The following is a 19559-nucleotide window of genomic DNA, read 5'->3' as shown; positions in this document are numbered from 1 at the left end:
CCATCCGTACCGTTTACGCCACAGGCCTGATATTTAGACATAGGCAGGTCTCTGCGATTCCTGCGAGGGTTCTGTGATTCTCTCTTGTATATTATGTGTTTTTGCTGCCTTCCTGCTGATTGTGACGAATTTTGGAATGGCTCAATAAAATAGTCTCCATGGGAAAGACGGAAAAATCCAGTCTGAAAGAGATTAAAGATGCAACAAATGGAATCAAATGAATTTCCTCACAAATTTAACAAAAGCACGGTTACTTTCTATAATCCCTATACAGCAGGATTATTATTCAGAACATATTCACACAAGCAGAATAGATTAAGCAACCGGCGGTTTGGATATTATCTCTGCGGTGAGTTGTTACATTATATATTTCTGCGACGGCTACATACTGTGTCTTACAGATCGATGGTGGCTGCTTAACTGGAATCAAGCCTAGACAGTTGTTTTATTAATAAAGAATTTTCATAGAAATATTCATAAAATGATATTACTGGCAGTTAAAAATATTAGTTGCTTGTGTAATGTGGCCAGCCATTAAAATAATGCCCCGTGATATGCAACCCCTCCAAGGGGCAGATTGACTCATCCCATCAGATGCAATAGAGCTGGAACTTCATGCCTTTGGTGACCCAAATCAATGTGTATTTAAGCTCTGTGGTATTTATGTCATTTTGTGACATATTTCCATCAACTGCACTCTCAATTTGTTATGTAATGTGAGTAACGTCAAAGAAAATTAAATAATTTGAAAAAATTTTTGAAAGCCTCACTTTATAGTCTCAATCAGCTTTTTTTTTTTGTTATTTTTTTTTTTTTGTTTTTGTTTGTTTTAACAGTAGGCTTTCATTTCTCTTTTATCACATTGCATTACAATGTTATAAACTGCTCCTTAAAGTAAATTCACAGCAAATAGAGCACAAAATTGAGAAAATTTACGTGAACTGAGATTTTATAGTTCTCTCTCTGTTTTTTTTTTCCCCCCAATTAATTTTTATTTTATTACTATTTTGAGGTGTCACAGCCATAGCTAGGGCCCATGGATCCTGGAGCAGGATCGAAGGTCCCGATAGGAGGTAGCTGCCCCTCTTCCCCATGGAAGTTCGTCCCAGGTGCTTGTTAGATATCCTGGCATACTCTTTCTTTCTAAACCCCCTATAAAACTTGCAGGACCAGAATAAATCAGAGGACTTCTACATGCCTTTACACAGACACTGGTGCTTAGGTACAAACATTTTTCCTACCCTTGGCACAAACATTGGTGAAAAGAATTATATTTTATAAAAGAGAAAGAAAGAAATAATTGGAGAGGCATTAGCACCCCCTAACCAACTAATAATCATGTATAAAGTCAACAACAGAAAAGTTTGCATATAAGTTTTTTCTTTGCAATGGAATCTAGCCCTGGATGCTTTAATGATGTTTAATAATAATAATAACCATTTATTTTGTTGGTCTTATAATTTGAAGCAAAAATACTGAATAGACATTTTCTTTATACTTTATTTAATGTTTTTTTTTTTTTTTTACCAAGGGAAACGCTTTTTGTTGTAATGATGATTGCATGCATTTACAATTCAAAGTTATTTTTTCTATTTTATCCATTCTTTGCAGAGTATGAATGAACTCGATTGATATATAAAAAATAATATGCAGTTTACGTCTTTATGGATTTGAATAGTTATCTGAATATGTACACAAAACAAACATCTCTTTGAATGTACATTCCTATTGCTCAGTGCTTCTGAATCTATTAATGATTCCCTGCAAGGGTAGATATATTCAGCTAGCAATATAAAGTATTAAAAGAGGATGATTTTCATGCAAATTACATACTTGCTTAAAATAATTAGGTATAGGTAGGGTCATGCTTAACTACAGCTGGAGCAGAATGAAACATACCTTTGATTGAATTTCACATAAAAGAAGTGCCAGAACCACTTGCTACAAACTGCCTTCTGGTTAGACCTTTTTTTGTGTGAAATGTGTATTTTTTAAAAATCTGCTTTATCTGTATTTATTTTATTGATTTTCCATCTTTATGTTTTCATGCAACAAACAAATATAAAAGAGGGATCAAATAATTTATCTACATCCACTTGAGGTATAGCACATGTGAACAAAACTCCTAACAATGGAAAAAATGGCACCAATATAAAAGTATAGTTACATTTTTATATGTTCTTCATGATCCTGTGCTCACCAAAAAATATCTATAATTATGATTTCCTTATCATATATCTCCATCTAATCAAAGTCCTCAACCTCCCAACCTCAATCTCCAATCTGTTCCTTATACACATGACAGTTCCTCATACTTTACACCCTGTTGGTATTTTCCCATTCATGTGTGGCTACATCATATTAAAACTTGAATATAGTTCATTGTACACATTAACTACAGTACATCATCTTCTATCAGTCCTTGTACATACCAATTCTTTTAATGGTAACTGTCCCCTAGCTATACTTTTCTTTATCCATTTTTTTTCCCGCTGTGACTGTCTACTGTTTCTCATTCTATAATCAACCCTCTCCCCATTTAAGTTTATCAAGTCTAATAAGGCTTCTAGCACTTGGTCCGTTGGTGCACAAGAGTACATAAGAATGTAGAAATTTGCAAAGCAAGAGCCATTGGGTGATTTTAACCTGCTAAACTATTGTGCAAATGCCGGAGGACAAAGGGAATTGCTTAAACTATAACCCTCCATCAAACTCAGAATGGGATGGGTTAAGTGGGAGGCATGGCTTGGCTTTTCATCTACACAGTATAGATATAAATATAAATATAAATATATTTTTTATAGTTTTTTTTTTTAAGTATCAGAGTTTTGTAATTTTGCAAGACACAGGTGAGGGCATGCAAATTAACGTTGCACTTACATGCACTCACCTCTAACATTAAAAATTTAAAGGCACATGCCTTTGGAAACAACTCACAGATTAGTAAATCTGCAAGTAGTTTTTTGCGAGCATTAGCATCCCACTGAAGTTGAATCTGGTCAGTCTAGTGAAACCTTAACTTACTAACCACTCAACTTCTTAGTAAATCTTAGAAGAATTATGCTCTTGGGTCCATTCATTAAGTTGAGTATTACAAAACAACAGTCCATTTTACAATTTGCCCTTTAATATTGCATGGTGTAATGTGTAAAGTAATGTTGGAAAAAAGAGTATTGATTTGCAGGTGGGTTTGCTAATTAGTAATTGACATTCTCTGTTGGTTCTGCTTGGCTTTTGAAGGCACTGATACATTTATTCTGAGCAAAGCAGGTAAATCTTGAGCATTGGCGTATCCAATTGAGAACTCATAAGTGAAAAATATACTTGATCTAAAGAGTTAACATGCAACACTGAGGGATATAGACAACATGGAGAGGAGCTTACTTCTTATGGAGCAGGCACTGGTTGTAGCCAGTGTAGAGGGGAGTAGAGAAGGGGAAGAAGAGTTTTCTAGAGCAGACAGCTGGGTTAGTTGTGCAAGGGGTAGTAGGGGTCAGAGAGCTAAGAAGGCTTGTTGTCGGCTCAGAGAAGGCATTTATAGGGCAGGCTGACTCGCCTAGTAGCCAGGTGAGTAGCTTCACCAGCTACTATATTGTAGAGCTTCTTGATCCAATGAGAAATCTGGTAACTTTTTAGAGTCACAAAATCATTTTTGCCCTGAGTGGCAAAATCCACAAAACAGCTTAATTGGGGTTTTTTGCCCTCTTTTGGATCAAAAGCAGAAAGGATCGGTAGAAGGGTTGAACCGGGTGGATTTAGGTATTTCTTCAACCTAAATTACTATGTTACTATGTTTATTCATTTTTTGTGAATCTCTTTTGTCTTTTTAGTTCTGAGTACAGATTTGAATTAATGTTTTATTTATTTTTTTCATATGCAACCTTTGCTTTATATACATACATTCATTTTGAAGGCTGGTTTATTTTCATAAAATTCACCTGAGTATACCGAGTATATAACCTTTATGAACATATTACTCTCATATTTCCATCTAAAATTGTCTATTTTTGATAGACTGAATATTCATAATAGTAAATCACAGACAGATTATGTTTATGCACAATGTATTTCAAAACTCTGTATTTCATGAATATTTAAAATTAGCTGCTACACTAATCTCTAATATAGGATGCCATAAAATGTAACTAATTTAAGCAGACATTTATCAGCAACTTCTTATTTCATTTTCTTTGTAATTTTAGCTATTTACGGGTGACTTATATATACCTTGCACATCTATAATAAATAAATGGTGCATGCAAGTACCAGGAAGTCAGAAGATATACCAGCTTAAAATTAATTCTATCTTTGAATTTATTACCAGGAACAAGCAGTGTGAGGTTTATGAAATATCTGAGCCATAGTTTTCAAATTATTCTTCTACTTATCTTAAGTAGTTAACAGGATAAGATACATTGAAACATAGAACATGACAAGCGATAGAACCATCCAACTCATTTTTCCTGCTTTAAAGACTTAAACCTTAATCAGTCCTTGGCAGGGGCTTTGCTAGGGGTGAAGTCTTGAGTGTTTTTGGTGGGCAAGCTGAATTATAATCCATCCTAGAGTCTGTGGGGCTGCCTGCTGCTTCCCTCTGCAGCCCCTTTCTAAACTCTACAATCTCCCATGCTCCCAGGTGCCCCATGTTATGTGATCCTGCAGAGAGTGCAAGAGTTGCCAGTGGCGGAACTACTGCGACCGGGCCCTGGAGTTCTGCCAGTCAGGGGGGCCCAAGGGGTGCCGAGCGGTTGCTGAAAACGACCGCTCGGCAACTCTTGGGCCCCCCTGACTGACAGAAATCCAGGATGCCTCTGCTCTCCGCTGCTGCCGTGGCCGCCTGCCTCAGCGCTGCCCAGGGTGCAGTGTAGGGAGCGTGAGGCACTTGTCTCGGGTGCTGTCGCTTCACGCTCAGCGCCGGCATATGACGTCATATGCCGGCGCTCAGCAGTGAAGCGCCGGCACCCGAACAAACGCCTCACGCTCCCAACACAGGAGTTGACGGTAAGTGACCTACAAAGGAGGGGTAGGGAGGGAGAGGGTAGATCGTGAGAAGGGGGGGTAGGGAGGGAGAGGGGAGATTGTGAGAAGGGGGGTAGGGAGGGAGAGGGGAGATTGTGAGAAGGGGGTAGGGAGGGAGAGGGGAGATTGTGAGAAGGGGGTAGGGAGGGAGAGGGTAGATCGTGAGAAGGGGGTTAGGGAGGGAAAGGGGAGATTGTGACAAGGGGGTAGGGAGGGAGAGGGGAGATCGTGAGAAGAGGGGTTAGGGAGGGAGAGGGGAGATCGTGAGAAGGGGGGGTAGGGAGGGAGAAGGGAGATAGTGAGAAAGGGATAGATGGGTTGGGGGTTGGGGGTGGGGTGGGGCCCTTAACAGATTCTCGCACCAGGGCCCTGAGGTTTCTAGTTACGCCCCTGCAAGTTGCAGTGAAGATGGAGTTCAACAGCAGGTTAAGAGGAAGGGGATAGGAAAGGAGAGCTCGACTGGAAATGGTGTGTACGTGTATGGTGTTATTGTGTGTGGACGTTATTGTATGGCATTAGTATGTGTCAGTGTATGGTGTAAGCGTGTGTTTGAGCATATGGTTTTAGCTGTGTGCACATAGTATTGTGTTATGTTGAAGTTGGTGAATGTGTGTTAGTGTTTGATGGTTTTATTGTAAGTATATGTGTAACCCACAAGTACGTCAAAAAACAGCTGGCTAAAGGTATTATCTTCAATTTTACCCCGCAAACTATGAATACAATATTTATTAAATATGCACTAATATATATATATATATAATATAGCAGAAAATAAAGTAAAAATGTTGGTGCACTACCCAAAGCATGTTACTAGAGCTTTACATAGAAACATAAAACATTACAGCAGATAACAACAATTCGGCCCATCTATTCTGCACAGCAGCCCCTCTGATCTGTAGTCTCCTCTTAGATTCGGGATAACTATATGCCTACCCCACTCATATTTAAATTCATGTGCTGGAAGCTAGCAAGCCATGACACTATTAGACTATTAGCTTCTATGTTTTTGGGCTATCCTAAATTGATTTCTTTGGATGCACTCCCAAATACAATGATTTCTGTCACCTACAATCTACACATGTTAGTAGTGAGAATAAGCAAGAGTGAGTGTGTCAAAACACCACTGTCTGGAGAAAGAAGACTAAGCCAGTGACTTGGGGAAACAGGGCTTCACCAGGAGACTCTGGGTCAAACCCATAGAGCTTTCAGTTTTGTTTATGTGTGAAGAATGCATTTAAAGGGAATTTTTTATTAAGCAATATGGTGTCTTTCGACTTGAAAACATCTAATATGATATGCAAAGCTGTCCAAAGAAGATGATTGTATATTATTCATGGCATGAATGGTTTTAGGGCATGAGATAAGTAACTGACTATAACGTAATGCTTGATGAACAATTTAAAACCCACAGCAAGAAACTAATACGTTTAAACACTTGATAATTATTCAGAAACATTTATTCCAGGTAAGTCTAATTGGTTTGTCACAGAGGGGGGCCACTAAACAGCTTTAATCTGGAGGCTCTTAAGGAATTACATTGTACAGGAGATTTCATGTGTCCTCCATTTAATCAGCCTAAGGTGTGCAAAAATAAATGCGCTATTCTTACCAAACAGAAATAAAATAACAGTATCTGTGAGACAATTTTGTCATATGGTAAATATAAATATTGCTGTATGCTGTATGATAATTAGTAAAGCAGGGAGACATGGAGGTGTGTAAAAGACTTTGCAGGGTGTGATTTCACATTATCACAATCTTGGTTTATACCTGGGAACTACCTGGGTTTGATCTGGAGTCTCTGAGTAAAGCCTGGCTGCCTCAGGTCTCCTGGTCAGCTTCCTCTTTGTTTAGGTATGTGACCAGCACTTGATCACGCCCACTTTTATCCTACTTCCTGTCCAGCCCTTACAGGTTGTTAGCCCTGCCCCTTAATAAAACCACTCCCCCAGAAGAGGTAGTGCTCCGGGTAGCCTACCCTGGGAAGTTTCTGGGTATGCTGAGAATTAGTTGCCATAGAAACACAGAATTTGATGGCAGATAGAAACCCTCAGCCCATCAAGTCTGCTGCCAATAAGTCGGCTTCTAAAACATCTAATTATTTAACATAATTTTAAAAATGATGTTTTTACATCATATCCAGGTTCATTTTAAAGTGTCTTCAAATAATGACTTTTGCATTGCTAAATATTACTTTAAATTGGGGTGTTTCCCGTGATGTCAGCAGGAACGCCCACTGACGGCCACGTCCCGCAAGGGTAGGCTCCGGGTAGCCAGAGCCCACAAGTTCCCAGGTATATAGATGACAAGTGCTAATAATCTTACTATTTACATTCAATATTGTCGGATTTCAGCTATTTAAAGTCTCACAAGAGAAAACCATTAATTGGTTTGAACATTATTTTCAGATAGCATTAAATACATATGCTAGCGTTTAAATTCATTTGCCTTCTGTTCTGAAGGTAATAGACATAACAATTTCATTTTGCTCTCTGTTAATGTAAAACGATCTCTGCTGCGTGGTGTGTGATATCGAGTAGGCAGCTTTATACATCAAGGAGGTTAGATAGTTATGCATAAGGACAGAAAACCATGCTTAAACTCTAAATTATTGTAAACTGGGCAATGCTAAAAAAACAAGTGGGGAAAAAAGCAAATTTTTAGATATGTCTTGAATTTGTTTAGTTAAATGCAACATTTTCCTATTTTCCTTCTGGTATTTATTCTACGGAATAAAAATGTGAAATGTACTAATCCTGATTTGTAAAGATACCTTATTGCCCCATACACACCTTCATTACCTCATTCGTCTTCCCTGCTTCTTCACCACTTACACACAAACATACAATCTGGGCCTGGGGTTTATTCACCAAAGTTATATGTCTAGGCTTGGCCCTAGGACCTCCAGAGCCATTGGCAAACTATGATTGGGTATCTTCTCCTGCATGAACTTGCTTCCCAACATTGGAAAGAATATGATCAACACACAATCCACCTTGGCGCCACTGATCAATTATATCATATGGCTGGCTCTGTATTATGACTCTGTGTAATGTATTATTCCATATAATAGGTAATTTAATATATCTAGCCCTCAAGCTGCACTTACAGCTCGGACCCAACAAAACCGACTGATTGTGAATGTCGAGCAAACATGACCGGTATTACTGTGAGCGTCTGAGTGTGTCCTGAGCTATAACAATGTTTACCTGCATGTAAAGACGCCCTATAGAGTTCAGCCCACCATTTAATTTTAACAATACCACTGGCATTCAGCATTCCGATATAATCCATCTTCTTGTATGATTTGTGCACAGATCAGAGTTTTTAGTTTACCATAGATAACATGGATCAAAAAATAAAATAAAAAAAACATTGATTTTTAGAACATATTGCAGTCATTGCCTAGTAACCAGAGTATAAACAGGTTTATGCATTAGAAGTTAATCCGGTACAAAGTTTGTGAAGTGGTGTTATCACCATAGCAACCAATGGAATAATCCTTCTGGTTGGTTGCTTGGAAACAGGATCTCTTTACAACTTCCCACTTTATGGCATGGAGCACTGGGATTATGACCGTATCCCAACACTCTGCAGTGAGCATGGCGGCTGTGAAGGAAGCAGCTTGGGTAACCGTCCCGGGTCAGGCCTACGGCTTCGCCCCAGGGAAATACGCCTCTGTACAGACGCATACATATGAGCTGGCACAATAAAAAAAAAATAATGAGAAAACCACAATCTGGCTAAATATCTATAATGAATTTAATTTCAAAGAGGATTTAGGATAGCAGTTGAAGGCCATAATGTTTTTTCATGAACAAAATACCAAAATTGTTTCTCCAGCTGTCCACATGATTTAAAATATAAAATGGAGAGTGCAATGGGAATTCTCACAGCCATCACTTGATGTTATTATTTGAAGGTTATTTTCAAATACAAAAAAAAAACTATTTCGTTTTGAAATGATATAACCAACGAACAGAAGCCCTTCCAACAGACTCATAAAATGAGTTGACCTATTCTTTTTAAAAAATACAAAAACAATACCAAACGTTCATGACAGTACCAGCAAATTATTTATATGTATTTCACATTTATTGACATCAGTGTAGCTCAATAGAATTATTGTAGCAATAAAAAAGTAAAAAGTATCTTCAAATTCAATGATTACCAACAACAATTACCTTCTCCATACTATAAAAATACTTTAGCACTGCCTTTAGCAATCAAAGTATTGCGATAAAGTATTCTCTGTCCCTGTGTCGGCTGTTTCTTTGTTATGTTGAAACGCTTTTAAGTTTTTTTTTTTTAAGTCTTTCAAATAGTTCCAAATTACCCCTACAGCAGCTGTCATCATAAATAATGAACCCTTAAAATGCCACCGGCTAACGTATGCAGTAAATCAATGCTTATGATATGTCCTAATTAGAATTTTTTTTTAATTAGAATGGCGTTTAATAGATATGCCAAGAATGTATGTTTCTAGAGATAGTATACATTATAAATGGAGACTCTGTTGGCTTTGATCTGTAGCTTCAAACAGGATAGTTAGTAATTTAGATTGTTTACATTTCTATGATGGCACATAAATACAGCGCAGGACATGTGTGGATACATTTCCCAATTGTATAAGGAATTGTTAATTTTTCATGATAAATTGGTTTACTAAACGGCATATGTTATAATGTGAATGGCTAAATGAATCAAAATATTCTTGATCTAAGAATTTAGACCAAAGAGAGTAAAATGAATCATAACACACAAAAACATTTCATTATTTTTAAGTGTTTACAAACCATTATGCTTCACAATATCTACTCGGACAGGTAACTTGCATGGTACTTGTAGAAGCCGAGAAAAGAAACATTTTGGTTCTCATCCTAATAAAGTTGGCAACAAATATATAAACATAATATAAATGAGAGGTTCCAAAACAAATATATAAACATAATATAAATGAGAGGATCCAAAACAAATATATAAACATAATATAAATGAGAGGATCCAAAACAAATATATAAACATAATATAAATGAGAGGATCCAAAACATCTCATTTATATTATATTTATATATTTGTTGCCAACTTTGTTGAATGTACTAAATCTAACGCAGCTAACCCACAGAAAAAAATGAAGACTGAATAATAAATTCCCTATTGCCAGGACTGCTCAATCTTGTTCCATTCTCTGGTGCCTATCTGCCTGTCATTTAAATGATGTGCCCAAGGATGTTTTTTCTCTTTTCTCTCTTTATCCTCTTTTATATCTATCTCTACTGCCATCTTGTCTCTCTTTCCCTTCTATCTCCCCTTTTATCTCTCTCTCTCTCCTATCTCTTTTCTCCCCTTCTCTTTTTCTCACCATGTCCTTCCCACCTCAAGCTTGTCTTTACCTAAACATTTAAGACCGCCGTCACTCTGGCTTTTGCCTTAACGCCCAGTGTGAGCAAAAATTGGTAAAAAGGCTATTATGAATAGAGATTAAGAATGTAGCTACACAGTTTTCAGAGACATACATTCTGGGCACTTATAAATAGTGTTTTAAGTATATAAAATAAAAATGTTCTGTTGGCATCGTGGTAAAATTAATGTAAGCATGGACAGATCTGCGTGAAGAGAGCGCTCCAGTGTTAGATTTTTAGTTATATCACTAGTCATTTGGAAGGTATCAGTACTTTTTGGACGTATGAACTGTGCCACGGCATACAGGTGAAGCTGAAATAGCCTAATGGCAGGTTGTTTGAATCGAATTCTGACAAGTCAAGAAAATTGCATTTCCAAGTAACATTTTCCAGTGTTCTAATAAATAGTCATAGCATTTGCCAAAGGTACTCTACACACGCTTATGCATCGGTTTTTTTTTTATGCTGATCACATATTATTGAGTAATTCTTTGACAGTTTGAGATTTTGAAGAATTATTGATTTCACCTTTTAAACCTAGAACAGCAAAATTTCACACCGTTACTCTATCCGGCTGCAAGTCACTGATAATTTCTTGAAATACAGTATGTTACATAGTTACATAGTACATAAGGTTGAAAAAAAGACCTAAGTCCAACCCTTTTACCTAACCTTTCTACTCTTGTAAATTAAAAAAAAAAAATAAAAAAAATAAATAATAATAATTAAAAAAATATATATATATATATGTGTATATATATGTATATATATATATATGTATATATATATATATGTGTATATATATATATATGTGTATATATATATATATATATATATATATATATGTATATATACACACATATACTGCATACCACAAGACTGTGCTAAGCAATGAATGCAATTACATTAGAAATGCAATAAATAAAACAATATTTTGGGAAGCAGAACAGCAGCAGCTATCGTAGCAAGGGCAAAGTTATAATAATTGTGCTGGTGTTTTACTGTAGACTAGTGCTATAAAAATTCACAATGGAAAATCAAACTTTTGCTGCAGTACGTGCGCCTGATATATATTTAAATGAGCCGACCCTGAGTATCCAACATTAATTCCACTCAATCCTTATAACAATACGTAGGAATATGAAGATGACCTTTCCAGACTGTGTAACTGTAGCTGCCAATTTGCCTTGAAAATGTACATAAATTTGCCTCTGTATGTTTTACAGGCCATAACAAATCTCTCATTGCATTCTTTATTCAATATATATATATCATAAAGAATATATATATATATATATATATATATATATATAATAAAGTTTATATATTTATCTATAACAAGCATAATCCTTATAACAAGCTATAAAAGCTTAACAAGCTTTTTCAGTTCTTATGGTAATAGCCTCTCAGTGCCTGCCGTGTCAGATGTCAATTACGTTTTCACAATAAAATAAAACATACACAAAATTTTACTTAATTTAGAACAAATTTCTGAGTTTTGGCATTCATAGAAACATTGAATTTGATGGCAGGTAAAGGACCATTTGGCCTGTTAATTAAAAACGTACCAGGAACAGCGTTTCTAATATGTATTTAGTTGCAAAAGTGCTAAATTCAGCAAAGTAGTTGTAAGAACACTTTTAACATATTAAATAATTACAGAGCATTGAAACAGACTGTGTTGTAATCTCCATGACCCTGAGCACTTTTTAACCATTGTAATCTGTTCAGTGTCAAGAGAGTAAGCAATACATCAGTCACCTTCCGTACACCTGAACGTTAAGAATCCAGACTATTGACTCATCACATTATAAAATAACTGTTGTAAGACCAAACTTTTGATTTGTAAACCTAAAACGGTTACCATTTAAATGTATAAAACATTACATTTACATGTGTCACGATGCACACGGTGATCAGATCAGCCACATAAATCACTTCTACATCCATTATTCAAGCTTTCGTAAATCACAATATGTCAAAGAATTGATTCTGAGCCCTGACCCGTAGCCTGCACACCAAAAAAAGTGATGTGTTTGTTTTTTTTACTAGCACTTTGGTCATGGTTTCCTGGTAGACAGATATTCCGGTCATTTTTCTTTTGCAAGCAGTTGCAGCTATCATAGTTCTGAGTAAATCTATTTTTCATATGAATAGATATTTCCAGTCGAAATACCAATAAGCCCTTCTTATAAAAAAAATGGTATTAAAAAAAAAACCAGAGGTCATGAAGAATGAAGTTATGGCAACAATAAATTATTGTCTAATGCGGAAGGCACAAAGTACGACTTGGCCTCATTCCATTTCTCAGTTATAGTTGGTCTCTCCGTGCCTGGTAACTTCACAGGGTGGGCTACCCAGAGATCTCTCTCTCCATTCTGTAGAAGTGGCTTCATAAAGGGATGGGGCTAGCTACATTTAGGGGCAAGGGAAGTTCAGGCAGCCTTGGGTGGGAGAGGAATGGTTATGGTCAAACACAGCTCCCCTGCCTAGAGAAAAAAAATTACCAGAAAGCAGTGTTTCACCCAAAGTCTCAGAGTCCACTCAGAAGACTTCCTTAGGTAGGGGCCTTACTAATTCCTAGACTTGTGCATTTAGATTTAATGAAATTTACCAAATGTCTAACAATTCACCAACAAAACAAAAATGAAGCAGAGAGCTCCAAATTTTCGTTTGCATTTCATTGCTCTCAAACTCTCTCACACTCTCACTCACTTTATCACTCACACTCTCTCTACTTTTTCTGCCAACCACTTCTGTGTGCCTGTTTCCTTTTCTGCAGCTTTGGTTTCCTCTGTTTTCTTTTCTGCAGCTTCTTCTTTTGCCTCTTCTTGTTCTTCTGTTTTCTTTCTTCGTCCCTGGTATCAGCTCAAGTTAACCAGGCCTCCTGGAGCACTTCCGCAAAGGCAGGGCAGAGCCTCTGCACACAGCCTGTCCCTGGATTGGACGGGAAAGGCTGTCCCTGCTGTGTGTGACTTAGCTCCGCCCTTTTGCAGAAGTACTCCAAGAGGCCAGAATATTGGAGACAGATTCGTAGATAAAGAGAGAAGCATTTCTCTTTCTCACAAACCCATCCGTGCAACATAACACATGCCCACTAATTGCTTATTCACGAGCCTCTGGCAAGCAGCTTTTGAAAAAGCAAAGTTGCGTCCGGCATTTGCTTCCTTGGTTTTACACGAATTTGCCTTTGTGACGATGAGATTGTTTTTGCTCATTTTGGATTATAATAAAAGACACATTTTTTTACACCATATTGCCACCAGTGGGCTTTTTCTTTTCCATCTATCTGGAGTTGCTGGTCGTCATTGTTTATATCTACTTCACCATCTCCATCAGAAAGCTAGACTAAGAAATTAAATAACAATGATGAACTATTCTTTTAAAAAAAAAACAAATGCAAAAATTTCCCATGAAGAAATAAAGTTACTTTCATGGAATGTTCTGTTACCCAGAAAGTAAATGAGTTTGTGAAACAGAAAATAGTCAGTGGCCGAGGTCACTAATTGCTCGGTTCCCTGCAGTTCTTACAAAATTACAATTTGATCTCTTCCAGTTCCGTGTTGATAGTTTTGTCTATTTTAGCTCAGTAATAACGTTCACAAAAAGTTCATGCCCATGTCGGCCATCACCGTATAGCTCTTATGGAGGTTCCTAACAGCTGCCCGCTGACAAAATTGGTATAGGTAACCCTTTCAACTGATGATCAGAGTGAATTGACCTTTTTCTTATTGAGATTTTAGCATTCCGCACGTAACCTCTGATGTCATAAACCTCATTTGAACCTTTGCTCCTTGTGAAGTTTTTTTTTTTTTTTTTTTTTAACAAATAATGCCTACCAAACCTTAAACGGGCAAAAAGCAAAAACGCAACATTTCTTCAGCTCATATCTGATCAATTTTATCCACATAATGGATAAAAATACATTTTAACTACAAACACTCCCTGGTACTAAAAAAAAAAGTGAAAATGAAGTCATTAATGTTCATGTTTATTAGTGGAAAGGAAAATTTTAAAAAAATAACCAGTATGGTCGATTTATAATAGCTAGATAAAATAATTCCTAAAAAATATTTCTTATCAGTGCATATGGGATAAGTACGCAAACAATAACTTTCAGGATAATAATAATACCAAAGAAAACATGTTTGTACTATTGATGAGTACAGTCTTCATTGTAAGCGCTAAATGTAGACATTATTGTTGGTGATCGGTCACATTTCCCAAGTTCTGTATATAAAATAAACACTTATTTACAAATTAAAATAAGCATTATGCAAATATTAAAAACCTACGTGAACGCCATGGGAGCAGCTATTTTTTTCTTTTTTGCTTTCTTTTCAGTTTTTTTTTAACTAAAGTTTTTTCAAAAAAAATTTTTGTAACATAAAAAATAATACAAAATTATACATAGTAAGTACAAACTTTATTCTTAGGATCTGCGTGATTGTTCCTCCCCGTTAACTTCTCTCCCCTGTTGAAAAGTTACCGGAGGTCGACTGGTTTCGGCGGCCTTTGTGAAGGGAGAGAAGTTAATGGCAGGAAATTGATGAGATTATACTGGCTCTGCCACATGCTGCCATTGATCTCAGCCTCCAAGAGGTCAACATTTATATCAAATATAACCAAAAGAATTGCACCGACTGACAAATAACATTTATTTATGCTGAAATAATTTCATGGGTCCTCTTTAAATGGACAAGGCAGAGAACTTCCTTCTGCTTCAATAAATCCTACACAACAACACATTATTATTTCGATCAAGTTACTACATCCTAAATCAAATATTAATAGAGGATATTTATCTTGGTCCGATTACGGCTGTACGTTTGACAGTGACAGAATGGTGCGAGTTAGCGGAAACCTTTTTGCTGTTATAATAAGAGAACACTGCGTACTATCATTCCGTTTTCTTACAGGTTTTTAAGACAAGGTTGCGATTTTATTTATTTTCCTACCCTTCTGTTTGTGTTTCTCTGTATTAATTTAACAAAGCAGCTCACAAAATGTATATATGGGGAAATACGGTATATATATATATATATATATATATATATATATATATACCGTATTTCCCCAAGTATAAGACGCTCCCATGTATAAAACACACCTTAATTTTGGGGCCCGAAATAAAAATAAAAAAAAAATACATAAAGTTATTGTACTGGCTGCCTGGGCATGATATGAGTGTGATTGATGTTAGCTGCTAGCAATTGTTAGTAATCACACTCCTATCATGCTCAGGCAGCCAGTTCATGCACATCACTTTAAGCCTCCCTGTGCCCCCTCTACACGGATCCATGTTATCACACACACATATATTCATTCATTTACTCCCCCACCTTACCTGAACTTCTGGTGCCGCTCGCAGACTTCCGTGGGGGCTGCTGTTTCCCTCTGCGTTGCTCGAACAGGAACAGGAACGGAGCAGAATCATGTGATGCAATATGCATTCACGTGACTCCACTGGGTTCCTGTGTCGCCGCGATGGATCAAGTGACGCTGCTGAGCAACACAGAGGTAAGCAGCAGGTCCCCTTTCTGGTAAAAAAAAAAAAAAAAAATCAACAACCACTGTATAAGACGCAGCCAGTTTTTAGATCTCAAATTTTTCTAAAAAAGGTGCATCTTATACATGGGGAAATACGGTAATTTTGTGAACTGTTTTATTACATTTATATATATATATATATGTTGTTTTGATGATTAATATATATGGTTTTGATGATATGTCTATATAATTAAACATATTGACATGTCTATAGAAATCTATCTATATGAATAAGCTCCTTTTTTTGTTTTTCTGGTTGGATGAGTGGTTGGTGGTGAGGTTTTCCCAAGCGTTGTAATGTGACTTTGGGACTTAATTTGTGCTATTTATGTTATCGGAAGGAAAATAATACATTCAATTTACTGCCTTTAACATATAAACACATTTATATGTGTTTACAGACATTCTGCTGCCTGTATATATTTTAATGTGGCTTTTAGCACTTTGGAGCACTGTGATCCACGCTTACCCTGAAGTCAATCTGAGCTCCGAGAAAAGGGAGCGGGCCCTACTATAGCCCTATTTATTCCCATGAGTTCCATCAATGTTTGACTATGTCCTATCCATTTTTAATAAAACCCACCTGTTTTAAGTGACGCTCCGCTAATTTGGACCCACATGAGCTGGTATCTATGCTATGTTTGTGCATAACCTTTTAATTGCATCTTGGAAATAATAATAATAATAATAATAATAATATACTATCCACTGTGACATATATTGATAACATTCTGAAAATATAAATAATTGCAAGATATCTAGATTTTTTAGGAGGCCGCATAACAAAAATGTTTTTGTTTATTGATAATATAATTTAAATACCATAAATAATATCTAGAATAGGAAATAAATCTGCTCAGCATCAGAAATCGAACGGTTTGTCTGCAGTGGACATGCTCTCAGTAAAACATCTATGGTAGAGAATCGTTTTATTCCTTCGCTCTTGGAGAACGTGGCACCTAGTTTTTGAAACGTGCGGCCGACCCCTTTAATGTTGCTACTAAGCCATGGAATATATATAATGTTTCATAAGAATTTGAAAGCTTTATTTTGTTGCAGATCATTATGAGCCAGATAAAAGGCCGTATATTCTCGTTTTAATGCTTAAGCAACAGCATGCCGTTTGTAGCTTGTTTTGAAAGGACATGTGCAGAATATCTATCCATTAGCATTGATTAATAGTATGGTTTACCATCAAAAGCTCCGCAGTTGCCTAATCATAGTTTTTTGGTTTTGTGAGAAGACATTTGATGCTACATGATCAGACACACCAACCACATCAAACTGCTGTTTTTATATGCATCCATGATTCCCATGTGCATTCCAGTCTTATTAGGTACAGAAGGAGTTATCTTATATTACATTCATGTTCCTCCAGCTGCTCACAATACTAAAATGTATACATGGAGAACTTAAATATATTTTGCCAGTTAGATATTCTTTCATAAGATATCTTAAAAAGTCATAGAAAAGGTATAGGGAACTTTCAAAATGTAACGCATACACAAGTAGATTTCACATGTACCGTATTTACCGGCGTATAAGACGACTTTTTAACCCGTGAAAATCTAATCAAAAGTCGGGGGTCGTCTTATACGCCAGAAAATACGGTACTTATGAAGTGCTGCCCCCTGCAGTATGTTGGTTGCATAACAATTATTGAGTAACGTATTTTAGTTACACGATTTACTTTTATAAACATATTTTCTGTTGTTTCTATACACGTTATTATAACTTTTAGGGCTGTAGAACCCTGTGATACCTTCGTAACCAGCAAACATTCTGAGCTCCTAGAAAAGAGGGACGTTTTGGAGCTATAGATTAGAATGTTAACTATTATCTATTCCTATTATAACAGTTAAAACAAGCTTTAATACTTAAATGAACAGTCATCTTTTTACTCTATGCAGAAGATCTAAGCCTGGCACCTTTCTTTGTACTCCATCCAAACTTTCTTAGCGAGCTTTCATGTCGATGGGGCAGTACACCTCTGGGTTTATTTCTAATTAACCACAAGGGAAAACATACATTGAATGTATGAAGGTGGGCATCCAACCAGCGTGTTAAAGGTTAATACAGTGAGGGAATGTAGACATGCATCGGATAGGCATACGGCTCCTGAATCAAAGTCAAGACCAACGACTGATTATGATTTTGCATCTTTACATCGGGAAAAATGGGCAGACTGGATTGGCGGAACGGTTCTTATCCGCTGTCACATTTCTTGTTTTTATGTTTCTATGCCTTCGCTCATGCTCAGGACTTTTTAAATCCACGGGTCTAGAAATAGTAGTTCAGGCATAACCTCTACCAAGCTCCTATTGTGCATGGATGCATCTTTCACCTTCTAACGCCTTAATGTGCTGGGACTTTTTTTCCCCAAAAGGTTTGTTGGTTTTTTTTTTTTAAATTTTTTTTTGTAAATACGTGTAAAAATATATATTTTTAAGTTAGGTCGGCCTTTATCTTTGTACACACGGAATAAAATCCAAACTTATCCTCAAGCATTTCACTTGGATTGGTTTAGCCATAATATATAACACTCCAGCGATTTGCATACTTTCATTCCTCTACATTATGGTTATACATCAACTTGTCACATATCTGCTTTTCCAATACCCGAATGAATGAGTTAACCATTTAGTTAGTGTAAGATTAGAATCATATCAGAAATTATTGGAAATCTCTCATTATGTAATAAAGAAAACGGGGGAAACATTACATTTTCGTGTGTTCGGGGGGCTTTTCTTCAGTGAAGCATTTTAGTATCCCAGTGTACAAGGATTATATTACATTATATTTTATTTATAGAGCACCAGCGGATTTCGTAACCCTATTACAGTGAGGGAGACTGCAATATTTTAATTTAATTTATACAACTCTCCCTTATGCGTGGTGGGATTCTAATATTGTTTTTGCCATATTTTTTCTGAGATATTTTATTGACAAAATAGCATATGTAAAAAAAAAAAAAATAGTAAAACATTTCAAATGAATTTTACATAATTGGGCTGTTTACAACTCATCACCTACTTGGCCTTGACATGCGTTCTACATATTCATAGTGTCCTCCTGATATCAGAGCCTGTTTTGAAATAAGCTTACGGGGTTGTGCATAATTTAACACAACATGATAAGGTTGATGCACAATTTTAAGTTTTTCTTTTTTCACTTTTTTTTTTTTATTAGACATGAATCACATAAAATGCTTGACAGGTGTTTGAAAACATCTAATGCTTCTTAAAATAACTGACATGGCTTACAATCATGGGACAGTAAGCACATCTTGCAGTATGTAATTTTTAATTACTGTTTTTAAAATGTTCAAGCTTAAGTCAACACGTGTAATCCAGGAGATAATAAGGTTTGAAACATGCTACTACCATTTTAAACTAATCTGAGAAGAGTTACTGTATGGGATAAGGTGCTTAGGTTACTTATATTTTTACAGTGTTCATTTTGTTGCCCAAAGTTGAAACAATTTTCTCGTTTCTTCCCAAAGAGTTAGACCGTCACCACTGACTCGGGAGGGAACGTTGTCCAGAAAAAAGGGTCCTTGGCAGGCAAGGTCTGGCTGCGCCAAAATTC

The 19559-nt window shown here is 36.4% G+C and overlaps 2 protein-coding genes across 2 annotated transcripts in view; both read right to left on the bottom strand.

Annotated features, from left to right (window-relative positions):
- Positions 1-19559, bottom strand: part of C1QTNF3 (C1q and TNF related 3) — a 278698-nt gene that overhangs the window by 35034 nt on the left and 224105 nt on the right. The gene's annotated exons all lie outside the window — the stretch shown is intronic.
- The window catches only part of ADAMTS12 (ADAM metallopeptidase with thrombospondin type 1 motif 12), a 161570-nt gene that overhangs the window by 104734 nt on the left and 37277 nt on the right, over positions 1-19559 (bottom strand). Inside the window, exon 3 of the mRNA XM_053448139.1 lies at positions 11-182. Coding sequence (XP_053304114.1) covers positions 11-182 — 172 coding nt within the window. The remainder of the gene's footprint in view (positions 1-10; positions 183-19559) is intronic.

This window comes from Spea bombifrons, chromosome 1, assembly GCF_027358695.1.
Source record: "Spea bombifrons isolate aSpeBom1 chromosome 1, aSpeBom1.2.pri, whole genome shotgun sequence".
Lineage (NCBI taxonomy): Eukaryota > Metazoa > Chordata > Amphibia > Anura > Pelobatidae > Spea > Spea bombifrons.
The sequence above is the reverse complement of the archived record's forward strand: the minus strand, read 5'-3'. Positions and strand labels throughout refer to the sequence as shown.